The sequence below is a fragment of the Bacidia gigantensis genome, assembly GCF_019456465.1.
Source record: "Bacidia gigantensis strain McMullin 20006 chromosome Unknown contig_49, whole genome shotgun sequence".
Classification (NCBI taxonomy): domain Eukaryota; kingdom Fungi; phylum Ascomycota; class Lecanoromycetes; order Lecanorales; family Ramalinaceae; genus Bacidia; species Bacidia gigantensis.
In genome coordinates, this window is record NW_025408612.1 from 178,954 (window position 1) to 194,495 (window position 15,542).

A 15,542-nucleotide genomic window follows, 5' to 3' on the forward strand; every position below is an offset into this window, starting at 1 on the left:
TTGGTAATGCCAACTATAAACACCTTCTCACCGCAGCCTCGACCCCAAACCCTACCGCTTCCCCGCCAGCTTCTATTCATCGGCAGCCCCATCCCCATCGAACACCACCAGCACCTTACTCACTTACTTACCACTAGTAGCGAGTAAATACTCAGCAGCTTTATCAATATTATCTACCACAACCGTTAGCCCCTCTCTTTCAACACAGCCTCGCATAACGTGCTCTCTCAGTGAAAGGAAGACTCACAATCATACTTCTCCAACGCCTTCAAGCTTTGCGCCCGTGGAAACCCCATCCCAATCAGCCTCTTCAAGATTGGATCGTCATCCTCGCCACTGACCTCTACCGGCGCCGACACAGACGCCGGGGATTTAGTCTTACGCAATTCTGCTCCATTTGATGGTGCTCCAGCAAACCCTCCCGCCGACGACGCCGCGGCCGTCTCAGCTCCCAGTCTCGTCTGTGGTGGTGGAATCGAGGATGGGTGTTGCGTCCCATTGGGCGCGCTGGACGGGGCGAAGATATCGTCTGTGTTATTCTGCTGCGCAGAGGAAGAGGAGGGCGCGTCCAGGCCGGCGAAGATGGCGTCCCAGTCGTGACTTACTGAGACGGGCTGTTTCTGCTGTCCTGGAGCGGCGGTCGTGGAGGCGAAGTCGTTGACGGAGTCGGTAGTTGAATGCGGGAACTGGCTGCTGCTTTGACTCTGTCCTGGTGCATGGTGTGAGGTGGATGGCGAGTCGAAGATAGGATTGAAATCTGGGTCGGTGGTTGAGCGGCCGAAGTTGATGGTGTCGTCACCTTTTTCGTCTTCTTCTTGCGCAGGCGTCAGGTCTTCGAAGTCATCGAAGTCGTCTTTTGGGGTTGGTGGGATTTTGGCTGGAAGTGTGGGAGGTTGAGACGTGTCGGGTGAGGTATGAGTATATGCGTAAGGAGCGTTCATGGTTGCGCCGGGTGACATTGGGGAGCGTTGGGTTGTGAGAGGACCCTCAGTAGGTCTTGAAGTGGATTCATCAGGGAAGAAGTTCAGACCTCGATCGATACCGGTAGATGAGATGAGGTTAGATTTCTCTTCTGGTGGCGACATTGATAGAGGAGGCGATGTCGGATCATCTCGTGAAGGGAGCAAGCCCGAGTATTCTGCTGGAAATTGGTTTGAACCTTTTCGATCACTGACTTTGGCGTCCGCTGGGCCAACAATCTGGTCATACGTTGGAGGAGATTGTTGAGCTCCTGGAGTAGGCAATGGGGAATCTGAAATATTGAAAGGCAGTCGCGGCGGCGCGAAATCCTTCTCGCTTACCAAGCCTCCTTGGCCTTGGAGAGCGTCATTTGGTCCTGACTCCTTAGTTTTTTTAGCAGACCTAGTCGTAAAGTCATCATCGAACCCCTTATCGCTATCACTGTCACTTTCGTCATCCGCATTGAGCTCCTTAATGGGAGGGAATTCAGAAGGCTGTTGAGGAGCTGAAGGTGCGAATGGATCGCCAGTAATAGCACCATTGTGCTGTTCCGGTTTCTTGCCCTTGTTCGACGAGAAACCGCTGAAAGCATTATCGAAGTCATCCTTTGCAGATGTCGGTGTACTGGACCTGCCAAATGGATCTGCGATACCAGGTTGAAGATGGGGCGCCTGCCGAGTTGACTCGACTTCAGGGATCGCATCTACGCGAGGATCAAGTCCCGAGCCACCATAGGGGCCGACAGATGGTATAAACGGACTAGGCTGAGTTCGCTCTGAAGGAGTCTCATCTCCTGGGAACGCACCCGGGACATCATGAGGAGTAGGTAGAGGATTGACTTGAGCAGGAACATGTGGAGCAACTACTTCTTGGGCGGGGATTTCGGGCGTTTGTTGCGACGACGGTGGAGTCAATTGAGCGCGATCAGATTGTGGAGGCTTTGACGCGAGATCTTGGAAATGCTGCAGCGGCGACTCTGGAATGGTAGCTTCCGATTGATCATATGTCGGAGTTTCAGATCTTTCGCCTGCACGGCTAGCTGGTGGAATGACTTTCACTGAAGAGCTTTCCGATGCTGAGTCTTCAAGGTTGGGACGAAGAGGGAGGAAACTGGACGTAATTTGTCTCGACTGAGGAGGTGCAGGTGGCTCACTAGCAGTGGCTGGGGAGTCGGTCGTATTAGAGGTGACCGAAGAAGCTGGCGGTGTTGATGTCAGGCCACTGTCGACTGTCCGTGTAGCTGCGCTTGGAGAGTCACTCTTGAATGACGTAGGAGGCGGTGGAGTTGAAGAGACAGCAGGAGGCCCAAAAAAGCTGTCGAAGGCATTATGATTAGGTGAAGATACACTCGGTGGTACGAAAGGGGAAGAAGCGGCTTGTGGCGTGAAAGGTGAAGCGATTGGACCTCTTTCTGCCGGAGGTGGATTTGAAGGTCTTCGAAAGAATGGATTCATGCTAGCGGCTGTTGATGGCGTAGGACTACCCACCACTGGCGGACTGGTTGCGGGTGGTGGAGCTTTTGCTTGCGAGGCAGTATCGAGACTGCGTTGGCTCTGTTCAGCTTCCCTAGTAGCTTGTGCGTGCTCTTCTTTTGCTACTTCTGCCTCCGCCTTGATTTTCTCACGTTCGGCTTCATGGGTAGCCAGCTGTTTTTTATTGATGGCGACAAGACCTTTTTGATGCCTGGCGTCCGAGCGTATCTTTTCCAGTTGCGGCTTCAGCTGCTCAATCTCGGCGCTGGCTGCTCTGATCCTCTCCTTGAGACCAGCGTTCTCATTTTGATCGGCAACCAGCGCCTCACTGACTTGCCGATGCTGATTCTTGAGGTCTTCATGCGTACCACCAATCATGTGATAATCGGACTGCAGCTTCCTGGTTCCCTCTCTTGATTCTCTGAGGCGTTCTTCCAGCGCCCGGACCTCACGCACTTCCTGCTCATATGCAGCCCGTAGCTCAGAGAGTCGAGTCTCAAATTGTCTCTTTTGATTTTGAGCTTGGCCTAGATCTTGCTGTGTATTCACACCCTTGCTCTTGATCTCCTGCATTTGACCGGTCAATTGACCGACTTGGTTGGACAAATTCGCGAGATCAGACGTCTCCGTGGTCAACTTTTTACTGACTTCTGGATCATTATCGCCGAGGAGGTCATCCATAGCTGACGGCTGCTGTGTCGCTGGAACAGATCTTGTCGCGGCAGGGCTAGTAGTACCTGTCGTAGTAGGTTGTTGGGGTATTATCGATTGACCAAACGTGGATGAGGGTATGAAGGGCCTGAAATGAGAGGACTGCGCAGAGGTCGGAGCAGGTGAACCCTGGTTCCTTGGGGGTGTAGCGTATGCACTGGAGTCACCCGTGCTTCTTGCTTGTATCGGAGCGGCCGGAGCTGGAGAGGGCAGCACATCTAAGCCGAATAGATCGTCAGAGGCCGACTTAGGTTTTGTAACGTTTGCAGCATTATCGAAGGCAGGAGCGGTGGGCTGTTGAGGAGCAACTGGTTGCCTTCGCATATTAGGCGGTATGAGTTGGGGCGGCAGCTGCTGTGGTAGGACATCACGACCTGTGGTCTTGCTTCTTTGTTGCCGAATGAGATACATTGCAACTGCGAACTCATCCCTGTTCAGCTGCCCCTCCGAATTAATGTCTGCCAAGTCCCAAATCTGTGCCAAAGCTTCTTCTGGTAATCTTGCGTTGCCAAAGAATCCAACGGCCTGCTCGCCAGTAATGAAGCCACGATTCTGAGTATCGACGGTCGCAAATATTGAGTCAAATTGAGCCTTGTCTTGTGGGTTGACCAGCCATGGTTCTCCAGTGCCTGTCTTCTGAGGAGGTGCAAACCCCCCACTGAATTGTCTAGGTATAGCTGAGACTGCCTCATTTGATGTAGGTCGAGATCGTGCACCGGGTGGTGGACCTCCTCTTCTCGCAGCAGCTTCATAAAGACCGACGGGCAGAACTTGAGGCAGAGCGCGCATTGAGCCATTCTTCATTGAGGCGAGGAGGTGCATGGCAATTATGAATTCTGTCAGGCCCAAGGCTCCCTTTTGCTCAGTATCCGCCAAGGCCCATATTCTCCCCAGTGTTTCATTTGGAAGTTGTGCTCTTTCAAAGATTGATTTTGCAGTCTCCCCTGTGAAAGAATTTAGCCCCCTGGAATCATCAAGCCTGCGACACACGTACCAGGAAGGACTCCATTTTGCGCGCCTGATTCCTCAAAAAGTGATGTATACTGCGCGACTCGATCTACTGTTAAAGGTGGGACGCGTATCGCTCCGCTGTTTTGCTGTTGCAGTGGGGCCGCAGCCGAGGGCAGCGGTCCCGGAGTCGTTATGCCATCAAACCTTGGAAGTGGTCCACCTGCTATACATAGAGTTTTTCAGCCTTGTCACAGTATCTGATGTACAGGTCCTGCGCTCTTACGCTTGAATGCCAACTCCTGGTTGACAGTTCGTCCCGCCTGAGCATATCCAATTAATCGCAATACCATCCCAAATCCAGAGGGCGTAAGTAATCCCCTATTTTCAGTGTCCGCGATCTGCCATATCTCTCCAAGGACATCTGAAGACAGTCTCGTCTTTTCAAAGAACGACACAGCTCGTTCGCCGGTAACAACGCCAAGTTTGTCAGCGTCCGCTTGGGCGAAGAGCTGGCCGAAGAATCGGCGCTCGTCTGGAGAGAGTTGTAGGTTGGGATCTGTAACGGTCAGAAGCTTCCCTTGAGTATAGATGGAGTGTTCTCCTGTATAAACATACGGGACTGAGTCGTTCCCTCGATGTCAGCCATGACGAATACCGAATATGCTTCAATAGCTCCGAAAGTAGACTTGGACCTCCTTAGTAATTAAGCTGTATCAAAGCTACATGGCCACCTCGCTCTAATTGAATGCATCATACTTGTGCAACTTCATGCGTCTTCACAGGATTATGTTCGCCCCCAACCTCTGGAAGCTGTCGGCCAGTCTTGAGTCTTGGCATTTAATCCACGGTCGCTGACTAATCTGCAAGACGGCTGAAAAGCTGCGAAATAGGGATTCAGCAGCCCTGTGAACGTACACTCATTTCAATTGACGCTCTTTGACTGGCGAGTCATAGCGCATTGATCAGCAGCGGAAACTCTTGAACCCTTAATAACAGAATTGCTTGTCAATCTAAGATACTAGTACTACTCGCCTTCAGCCGCTTCAACGCTTCGTGATTCATCTGCGCTCATCTTGTTCCAGACACTTGCATGTCCTACAAAGATCTAGTCGCTGTGAAGAAAATAAATTGCCCGGTCCAAGCAAAGCAATCTGGTAGGACCAGAACACAAGCTGGGTATTTAGTATTCCGCTTCAGCGCCCTCCTCGCCCTCTGCTGAGTCCGTAGCAACCTCCTCGTAGTCGCGCTCAAGGGCAGCCAAGTCTTCACGAGCTTCGGAGAATTCACCCTCCTCCATACCCTCACCAACATACCAGTGGACGAAGGCGCGCTTGGAGTACATGAGATCGAATTTATGAGAGAGTGCCGACCAGGCCTCGGCGATAGCAGTAGTATTGGACAACATGCAGCTGTAAGTATGTTAGCTATGAAATAGGGCAGATCGCAGATCAGGAGAGCTATGACATACACAGCGCGGTTGACTTTAGCAAGGTCACCGTTAGGGACCATCTGAGGGGGTTGATAGCAAATTCCAATCTTGAACCCTGTAGGGCACCAGTCGACGAATTGGATGGTGCGCTTAGTCTTGAGAGTGGCGACAGCACCATGGACCTCCTTGGGTACAACGTCGCCGCGGTAGAGGAGGCAAGTCGCCATGTATTTGCCGTTGCGAGGATCGCATTTTACCATCTGATTGTGAGGCTCGAAGCAGGAGCTTGAAATCTCAGCCACAGAGTTAGCTTCATGTGAAGCCTTGGCGGCAGATACGACTGGCGAGTAGGCGACGAGTGGGAAGTGGATACGTGGATATGGAACCAGATTAGTCTGGAACTCATTCAGATCAACGTTGAGAGAGCCGTCGAAGCGGAGAGAGGCAGTGATGGACGAGACGACTTGACGTGGTCAGCATGAGGATGGGTTGAGATTTGCAACGCTTACCCTGCGCAATCAAGCGGTTTAGGTTCTCATAGTTGGGGCGCTCGATCGTCAAATTGCGACGGCAGATATCATAGATAGCCTCATTGTCGACCATGAAACTGCAGTCAGAGTGCTCGAGGGTTGTATGTGTGGTCAGGATAGAGTTGTATGGCTCGACGACCGACGTTGCGACCTGAGGAGCGGGGTAGACGCAAAACTCGAGCTTGCACTTCTTGCCATAATCGACAGAGAGACGCTCCATAAGAAGAGCACCGAAGCCTGATCCAGTACCCCCACCAAATGAGTGGAAGACCAAGAACCCCTGTAGACCCGAGCAATTGTCTGCAACACGGCGGACTTTGTCCAACACTTGATCAATCAACTCCTTCCCGACGGTGTAATGGCCTCGTGCATAGTTGTTTGAGGCATCTTCCTTTCCGGTGATCATCTGTTCAGGATGGAAGAGAGAGCGGTAAGTGCCGGTGCGGACTTCGTCGACGACATTGGGCTCAAGATCGCAGTAGATGGTTCGTGGGACGTATTTTCCATTGCCTAACAATTGGATGTCAGAATTGCGCTGATACATGGGGGGTTTGAGCGTACCAGTCTCGGAGAAGAATGTGCTAAAGCCCTGATCGGGATCTTGCTCCTTACGTTCCTCTGTGAGAAAGCCATCCGGCTAAAACAACAACGTCTGTCAGTATAGTCCTTCACTGGTATTCTTAAGATCGTGATGCAGGCCCACAAGGCTTCCGTACCTGGATTCCGTGCTCCAAGCAGTAGAGCTGTTGCAATTCATTAGCTTCAGATGCCCCTCCAGACCAATTTCAAGTTATCAAGCGTACCTCCCAGCAAGAATTGGCAATTTGGCAGCCAGCTTGGCCCACTATGACAGGTATTGGATTAGCAACAGGTACAGTCGCTCATGGCATGCTTCACACTCAGGGAAAGCGCGTCTCTTGAAAGACGTACCGTTCAAACTAATGACCTCTCTCATGGTGTCGAGACGCTTCTGCTTTCGGATATAATGGCTTCAAGATGCGGATAGTTGCAACTTGACCTTGCAATAAAGGGTTGAGTGCTAGTCGTGAGGGCAGATGCAGGCTTTGAAGGGGGTCAATGTGTTGACGCTGCAGGCGCGATGTCAACATTGTGGTACGCTAAATATCCCAAAGTGGTTAGAGCTAGGGCTGATTCATCCAGACACCCTCAAGTTGCACTTTACACTGTAAGAAGGTTCGTCGGGGATGCTCGTGAGAACATAATGGTGGTTGACGTTGTATACATGATGCGGATACTCATGGAAAAGTGGCCTAAGCTTCATGTGACCTGATAATGGTGCAATTCGATATCCTGCTGCTCATTCTCAGCATCTTCATTCTGCCGACTTGGGCAAATGTAGAGAAAGCTATATTTCTCGCGCCTGCTCCTCTGTCTCCAACCATACCATCTCGTCTGGATTATCTCACGCTGTTGAGCTTGACGCCATCGTTGCCGTCGATTCGGCTATCACTTCCAGCATCATTTCCTTCTCCCTCTTGGCCGCAAGGCAGCGAAGCCTGGTTTGTTCTTGACCGGCTTACTGCGCATCAACGCTACGAAGTCCGTATCTCTTGGGCAGCCACGGTGTGTAATATCTTCTTTGAAATGCATTGCTTCGTTGCGTTACTCCCTTGTCCGCGACATACACTGAGTCTCTCAAGCAACCAACTTCTTTCAATCTTGATACATTTACGACTTCGGAGGCTCTTGATGAGCAGTCCCTTCTCACTTCTCTCGAGACTCTTTCAGAGCAATTTTTATCTTCTTCACCACAGCAGCAATCCACCATCAAAGACTTGCACACCCGACTCGGCCCGACTTCCGTGATTTTTCTACGCATTCAGGCAGCAGCTGATTACTTTACTCCGAACGCGACTTTGATGCAACATGTACCAGACGTGAGGGCTGAGATCAGTACGCTTGGCTGCCCTTTCAACCGGCAATACTAACGCAGATAGCTCTCGATCCATACATTCTCAACGTCTTCCCACGCTCTCTTGGCCCAACAGCCATCTATCTCATCGCCATCGCCCTCATCGCCTGGCCTCTCTCACAAGCCATCTCCCATCAACTTCACTCCATTTCAAAGCTTGAAAACTCTGATGATGACGAACCAACCACTATCTTCGATTCAGTACAGAAATCCAAACTCAGCTGATGAACACGCCGAAGCTCGGCTCTCAGCTTCGCTTGGCTTCCTCAGTCTCCGATCGCTCCCCATTTACCAACTACCGGCTGAGCTTCTGCTCAACATCCTTGCGCGGCTACCACTGGAATCTTATCCTTCAATACTAGCAGGATTATGGCATCTTCTCCGTCATCACGGCATCGCACCGCATCTCTCGACGCACCAGCTAAAGCTCATTCTGCTTTGGCCAAGGTCTGGGTTTTTTGATAGCTGGGAGCATGCGAAAGGCCTTCACCCCAGCCATCTCCCACGACCTACCAATGAGACTAGGCAGGATCACACCAGCAATATTCCTCGGGACGCAAGCGGCGATGCTTCGAACGACTTGGGAAAAGGTAACACTGTCGCCCGTGAGACATCCAATCAACGACCTCCGCCAATTCAGCGCAGTCCATCGGCCTCTAGCTCCCACCACTCTACCCGCCCTCCACCATCGCCACCACCAATCTCACCACCGCTCCCACGCTCTACAAAATCTCCACCTAACCAGCGCGAACCCGATCCATACCTCCTGCCCGAGGATGTCCGTTTCTCTCTTCTCAGCCGCCTCTCCCCACCAAACAGCTTCTTCCACGCCGCTGAGACTCATAACAGTCACCGACCATTTACCAACATACGTTCCCGCTTGCGCGGCGGTTTCCAGCGCTTACCGGTCGAATTGCAGCAACAGATATTGGAACCTCTGGAACCAAGGGAGCAGGTGTGTCTGACGTTAGCTGCATGGCGATTCGGTGACGGAGATGTGGAGTGGATGTGCCATGAGGGTGTTTGAAAATGCAGATGTTGTTTTGCATGTGATGTTCGATGGTGTGCAGTATTGCGCTTGCAGGATCGGAGTACATGAGCATTGGTATGAAAGAAAGGAGCCACCCATAAGTCGGACGGCATCGTCAAATTTTTCCCCTTGTTTCGATCTTACAATTCGTCTCTGCCAAGGTACTCAATCAATCCGCTCGGTCGCTCCAACAACCACCACCCTAGTTTCCACCGCATCTATCCCATCAACCTCCCATCTCGGCTCCTGCATCCCTCTACGCAGAACCCAGCTCCCCTACCTCATTCACTGTCTGTTCGCTCTTACCCATCCTATCCCCGCCGCCTCCCACAGACTCACCACTCAATACCCACCCCTTTTATCGCCCTAGCCCGGCCCCTTACTTGCCTCTCCTCCCTTCCTCCCACCCCTCAACCCTGTCATTCCTCAAACCTCAAATCGTTTCTAACCTCAAACCCCCTCCCCCTCTATCGCCTCCATCCTCGACCACCCACCCCTCAACCCTTCCTTTCCACTCCCACAAATACCTCCCCATCACCCCTCCCCCCTCAGCTTCTCTCCCCCTCAGCTTCTCTCCCCCTCAGCTTCTCTCCCCCTCAGCTTCTCTCCCCCTCAGCTTCTCTCCCCCTCAGCTTCTCTCCCCCTCAGCTTCTCTCCCCCAAAGCGGTTCTACATCTCCCCACCGCACTGCACCGCACTGTCTCTCACCCTCTTCCTCCACTCTCAGCCTTTACATTCAACACTTCTGCGGAATGGGTGCGACTGGAATGGTTGGGGTGATTGCTGCGTGTTCTCGACGAGGGGGTAAGGAAGGACGGGGATTGCGGGCAAGGGATGGGAGCGCTTAGTGCATGATGTCGTGAGTGTGAGGATGAGGATAAGGGTAAGCATGGGGCGTGTGGGGTTGGGAGTGAGGAGGATAAAGCTGGGGGTTAGGTTGGTTTGAGATGGAGAGCTGAGGGAGTAGGGGGGCACTGATTGGCTTGGAGGTTAGGAGGGGTTCTTCATTGACGGGGGATATGGGGATGCCAAGATGAGATGGAAAGGTGAAAGGAGGAAAGAAAACTTGGATGAGAGGGAGGGAGGACTAAGGTGGCTCAGCGGTGTGAAATGGTGTTTATCGATATGTGTAACCTCTAAAAGACTCTAACATTACGAGGCTGTCATACATTCATGTTAACGCCTCGCCATTTTCACGTCCAAGCAAAAGCTCACTATGGTGGCGATGTGATGTCGTGAGCAAAGTCTAGCAATACACGTAATCTCTTCTTCCTCATCACATCAGGTTTCCCGAATGCCGGGGCCGTCGTTCAGAAACAATTGTTGCAAATTACCAGTTACCCTCAGGTGAGTCCTTGCTATCTGTCACAGCAGAAGTTCAATGGAGTAGATCTTCGGCGCGCTTGATGAACCAATTTGTCGTAGGCTTTGGCTTTGATGTAGCTGTGGTAGTTCCTTCGCCTTCAACGGCACGCTTGATGAACCAATTGGTCGTCGGTGCCACTTTCGTAGGCTTTGGCGTTGGGGTAGCTTTGGTGGTCTCTTTGGCTTCGACGGCACGCTTGAGCTTGAACCAGTCGGTGCCGAAGGTGGATGGCTTCTTTGTGGGTTCGCTTGAGGGGACTTTGGATGGTTTTGCAACGAGAGGTTTGATTTCGATATCGGGTTGCTGGGCACGCTTCTGGAAACGTTTCTGCTTGAACCAGTCTGCTTTAAATGATGGCTTTGTAGGTGTCGATTTAGGTGGCTGGGAGGTGGATTTGGCGCGTCTCTCTTTGAACCAATCTGCCTTGAATGACGCCTTTGTAGTTGTTGGCTTTGGAGTGTGGATGGATGATTTAGCACGCTTCACTTTGAACCAGTCGGCCTGGAAGGACCTTTCAGTGGAGGTGTATTCCGGAGCCTCAGAGGCACCTCTCACTGTAGGTGTAGCTTTGGTTGTCTCTTCAGGCTTCTCTGTGTGCTTTGCTCGGAACCAGTCTGCCGATGGAGCGCTGCGGACTGGATTGCTGATGGCAGCTACCACAGCCTCCGGGTACAATTGTACCGTGGCACAACTGCATGGGATTGGGGGGTCGGCGTAGGAGAACTTCCAGAAGAGTTGAGGCACACCATGATACCAGTCGCAAGCTAAACATCTGTTAGCGGTTCATCAGGTATCACAGCATCTGACTTACCAAGCCAGCCACCGAACTCATCTGTAGCTGGGCTGGTGTTGTTGGGATCAAATGCGGCATTTGCACTCCACTGTAGGCCAGTCTCGTTGAAGAAAAAGCCGGGTGTGTCTTGACCCACGTTGAGCTGAACGTCTTCCCAAGCTCCGTAATTGCTCGCACTGATTAGGTTGAAGGACCAAGGGAATGTTGTGTTGAAGTCAAACTGTTGGTAGGTGTCATTCAGGAACCCAATTGAGCCCGTTCCTTCAGTCAAGACAGCGTCGTTGAGGCCAGCTCCTATAAGATTGTATCAGTCGGGAATACGCACAGCGGATCCATTAGGTTCAAGCGGAAAAGCAGACAGTTGGACTTGCTAAATGGAGAGACACAAAAGACAAGATGGTGTTTTTGCAAAATTGGAAGTTTTTGTTTCTCGTACCAGTATGGTAGCCAGAGACATAGAGCCCATGTTTGCTTGGATCACCGCCATGCGTGACGCTCGTTCTGAGTCGGTAGCGGTTTGGTGGCGTGATTGCACGAGGTTGAAGTGAAGCGACAAGATCATTTTGCAGTTGTGCAAGTGTAACAGGAGCAAATGTGAGCAGAAGCTGCGTGAAGGCAGCGGTAGTGAATAGCATTTTGAGTTGTACTCGTACACAAGCAGAGAGTGACGAAGGTAGCCAGAGGCTTTCAACGAGGGACGATTTGTAGGATAAGCTCAGACGACTCTTGCAGGCGAAGAGAGGGATCTTTAGAGAGTGACTAGAGCTGGTGGAAGAAGTAGAAAAGGAAAGAAACGTAGCGATCTATAAGTAGACACTTCAAATCAAGGCACTCGGCGCAATCTTCACCGACTCCGCGAGGCGTTACCCTTTTTCATCAATAGCCAAACCATTTGGTCGATGTGACATCACCGTCGCGTGCGTTGACGAGATTCCGCTTCCCCTTTGGAGCAGTTGCAAGTCTAGAATTGACGACCCCGACAGCGGGGGGCAACTTTGGGGCAAGACTTCCGGAGCCCTGAATCGGACCTCAAGAATCACATCTGAGGTAGGAATCGAATCAAATACACAGCAATCCGAGATATTGAGGTTGCAATTGGTTTTCAAGGAGCATTGATGCCTTTCGTGCATGGAGAGCTTTGTCATTATCAGGGCAAGACGAAACACGGATCTTAGCACCATGCAAAGCCTAGAAGCCGGGGGAGAATGAGATGTCGCAAGCGGCGAGGATGATACTTAGTCGAGATCGAGACGTGATGGAGAAATCTTCAATGCAGTCCATCGTTGATGGGACCAGACAATGATTAGCCAACGAGTGAGCTTGCAGAGGTGAAGTGTCCACAATATCCCCCGCGTAGAGATTAAACAAAGAACAATAGATGTCACTCATCTTCAGTCCCGCAGAATAAGACATGACGAATGAGACGTCTTCACGAGGATGTCCAAGAGTTTACCTCGACGAAGTTGTATGCTCGTCATGTCAGTAATTGATGTCGCGTCAGAATGGCCTTGTGCCGATAGCGTATCTCCGATCTGATTAGCTTATCTTAGCGCCGGAAATGTGCGTGAGTCTTTACTCTCAGACTCTCTATAATGAGATTCCTCAACGCTTGTACAGTCCAGCTTCACGCTACGGACACGGCGGAGGACCAGATGTGCCGAAAACATCTGAACCTCCTTTAACGCTCTTTGAATCCCATTATGGCACCGACGATGCGACTTCGTCGGCAGGCGACGCCACCACCTAAGACCAACCACATCCCAAAAGCCCGCAGCGCTCGAAAGCACACCTCATATATCGAGCCAGCTTCTGATCCTGAATTTGACGATGACGACTATTCTCGAACACCCTTCTCACCCGCACCGCCAACCCCTCCTCGAAGCTCCCGGAAACGGGTTGTGTACACGGAACCTGGAGACGACCCAATGGAAGGTTTTAGTCAGGGAGCTGTTGAGCATTTTTCCTCACCAGTCTCACCGGGAACGACATACGCCGAGCTTGAAAGCACGAACCAGTCTATAAAAAAGGAGATAAAGCGTAAACGCAAAGCAGCCTCAACACCACAACGATCCACCCGGTCAAAACGACCCAAGTTACGGCAATTCGGTGCTGACAAGGGTAAGGGGAAAGCAAAGGAACCAGTGATGAAGAAGAAGGAATATGACATCCATTTGACAGGCAAAGCAATGTTATGGTCAACCCTACCTTACCACATTCTCGAGATGATCTTTGATTATGCATCACGCCCTCTGATAAATGAAGACTTCTCACCTACCTTCAACGTCGTCTGGCTCACGCAAATGGCACGAACCTGCAAGGCATGTGCAGAGCCTGCCCTTTCAGTACTATACGCCTCTCCACCGCTTTCTCCACCTAACCGAGTACGCGAACTGGTTGAGCGACTAGAGGCGCAGAACGTTGCTTCATCCATGAATTACAGAGCGAAGATCAAGTATTTGGATTTCGAAGCAAGAGATATTCTTGGCCGGAAATCGGACAGTTTAGATCCTTTTGATCTCGCTCGTTTACTGCGTATAACACCTCAGCTACGCGGCATAGGCACTCATTTGCTATCCGACAACCCAAAATGGTATCAGCTGTATGCCCACAAACGAGTCGCCAATGTTGCATACCCCGAATACATGCCAGATATGCTTAGCAATGCTGAGTTCAAATTACAAGAGTGGATATGGAATGCCAACATGGTCCGCCTTGAATCATATCACAAGCTGCTCCGAGAAACCCATCCACTTCCCGCCTTTCAAACCATACGCAATCTTACATTTGTCAACTACGACGACATCAGTCGCGACAATGGTGATGGTGACGGCGGGAAAGAGTACACACGAGATGTTCTCCCAATGTCGCTACAGGCCTTGCCTTCACTGCGATCCCTGTCATTCAAGAGCTCGCCTATATTGGAGACGATGCCTCTGGCCAGGCTGCCCAACAATCTCACAAGCCTTGAGCTGGTAGATTGTGGGGTTGAAGCTGCATCATTGGGGTTCTTCCTTCAATCCAAAGGTGATCATCTCACCAAACTAGTGCTCAACCACAACCGCCGCCTTAATCTCGCCTGGCTAAATCATCTCGCTGTCGCCTGTCCCAAACTTGAAGCTCTCACGATGGATCTCATCTTCTACAGCGCCTACGCCACCGTATCAGATACCGAACCACAGTTCCGTGCTCTCCTCTCCCCTTCTGATCTTCCTACTTGGCCCCGCTCGCTGCAACGTCTTGAGCTCTATCACCTTCGCAAATGGCAGACATCTGTTGCGAGGACATTCTTTGACAGTCTAGTCTCCGCGGCCTCCGACCTTGCAGACTTACGAGAGATCCGTATTAAAGCAAGTCTTGACGAGAGTGGCTGGCGGGAACGCATCGCATTCCGCGACAAATGGACTCAAAGACTCAGACACGTCTTCTTACGCTCTTCACCACCTCCCAACCCTCACTTCAAATCAATTCTCGCTTTCAAAGCATGGAAGAGGCAGGAAAGACCAACGAATCGAAAGGAGAGCAAGAGCCTTGTGGAGATAAAACTACAGAGCGTGCAGGTCCCGGTTACCAACCCACGAGCAGCGGAAGTTGTCGGAGAAAGCGATAGTGACGCTCCACTTGCAAGCAAATCAAACATCCGACGCAGCAGACGCGCAAAAACTCCAAAAGACTACAACGAGACCTCTTCCTCAAAATCTTCCCTCAAATCCAGTTTTCCCAACGACTCCCAACGCCGCCGTCGTCGCCGCCGACGACGCAACCCGAACGATTCCTCCGACGAAGACTCCGCTCTAGAGGACGATACAGTAACCTTGATGCCTCGTCGTTTAAGCACCAAGACACCAGGTGGCCGTTCCCTCTCCATCTCCGCAGCTGGCATGAACAATGACAAGGAGGGCACAGACGGCGAAGAGGAGATGGTCGTACAAGGCATGTGCGACGTCGTGGACGTTATGATCGATAATCTACGCCCTACGGAAGAGCAGTTGCACGAGAGTGATTTTCTGGATGAGGAGTTGAGTGGGGATGAGGATTGGAATGGGGAAGATGGGTGGGAGGATGAGGGGGGTTATGCTTGGTAGGCGAATAAATATTCGTGAGGGAATGTGATTGGTGGAGAAGGCATAAAAGGCAGTGTTGTTGGTTGATATATATGCCCTGCGTCGCGTTTGCGCTGTTGTAGATAGAGATGGCAGAGTTAGGATAGTGTATCACCTCCAAGTTCATGCCTACTTCATACGCTTCACCATCCCTTGCAGACCGGGCCGGGCACTTTCCTCCCGTCTTCCACCTGATCCTATACCTTCCCTTCTCCCAACCCACCCCTATTTCCTCAATCTTCCACTACCCTCCACTTCCCCCTCCCA

The 15,542-nt window shown here is 51.5% G+C and overlaps 4 protein-coding genes across 4 annotated transcripts; 1 reads left to right on the forward strand and 3 right to left on the reverse strand.

The window, feature by feature from the left end:
* Window positions 1-123: 123 nt before the first annotated feature.
* On the reverse strand, window positions 124-4,740 carry KY384_000122 (uncharacterized protein; the record flags this gene model as incomplete). The annotated part of the gene is made up of 5 exons (XM_044808659.1): window positions 124-173; window positions 248-4,087; window positions 4,138-4,317; window positions 4,378-4,650; window positions 4,710-4,740. 5 exons carry the CDS (start codon window positions 4,738-4,740, stop codon window positions 124-126), a joined length of 4,374 nt encoding a protein of 1,457 aa, XP_044665412.1.
* A 534-nt stretch (window positions 4,741-5,274) lies between these two features.
* Window positions 5,275-7,008, reverse strand: KY384_000123 (uncharacterized protein; the record flags this gene model as incomplete). The annotated part of the gene is made up of 7 exons (XM_044808660.1): window positions 5,275-5,503; window positions 5,563-5,986; window positions 6,033-6,563; window positions 6,615-6,690; window positions 6,770-6,796; window positions 6,857-6,897; window positions 6,984-7,008. 7 exons carry the CDS (start codon window positions 7,006-7,008, stop codon window positions 5,275-5,277), a joined length of 1,353 nt encoding a protein of 450 aa, XP_044665413.1.
* Window positions 7,009-10,394: 3,386 nt separating this feature from the next.
* On the reverse strand, window positions 10,395-11,810 carry KY384_000124 (uncharacterized protein; the record flags this gene model as incomplete). The annotated part of the gene is made up of 3 exons (XM_044808661.1): window positions 10,395-11,146; window positions 11,194-11,469; window positions 11,612-11,810. The coding sequence occupies 3 exons, from the start codon at window positions 11,808-11,810 to the stop codon at window positions 10,395-10,397; spliced, it is 1,227 nt and encodes a 408-aa protein (XP_044665414.1).
* Window positions 11,811-12,875: 1,065 nt separating this feature from the next.
* Window positions 12,876-15,257, forward strand: KY384_000125 (uncharacterized protein; the record flags this gene model as incomplete). Its single annotated transcript, XM_044808662.1, has 1 exon — window positions 12,876-15,257. One exon carries the CDS (start codon window positions 12,876-12,878, stop codon window positions 15,255-15,257), a length of 2,382 nt encoding a protein of 793 aa, XP_044665415.1.
* Window positions 15,258-15,542: the final 285 nt, after the last annotated feature.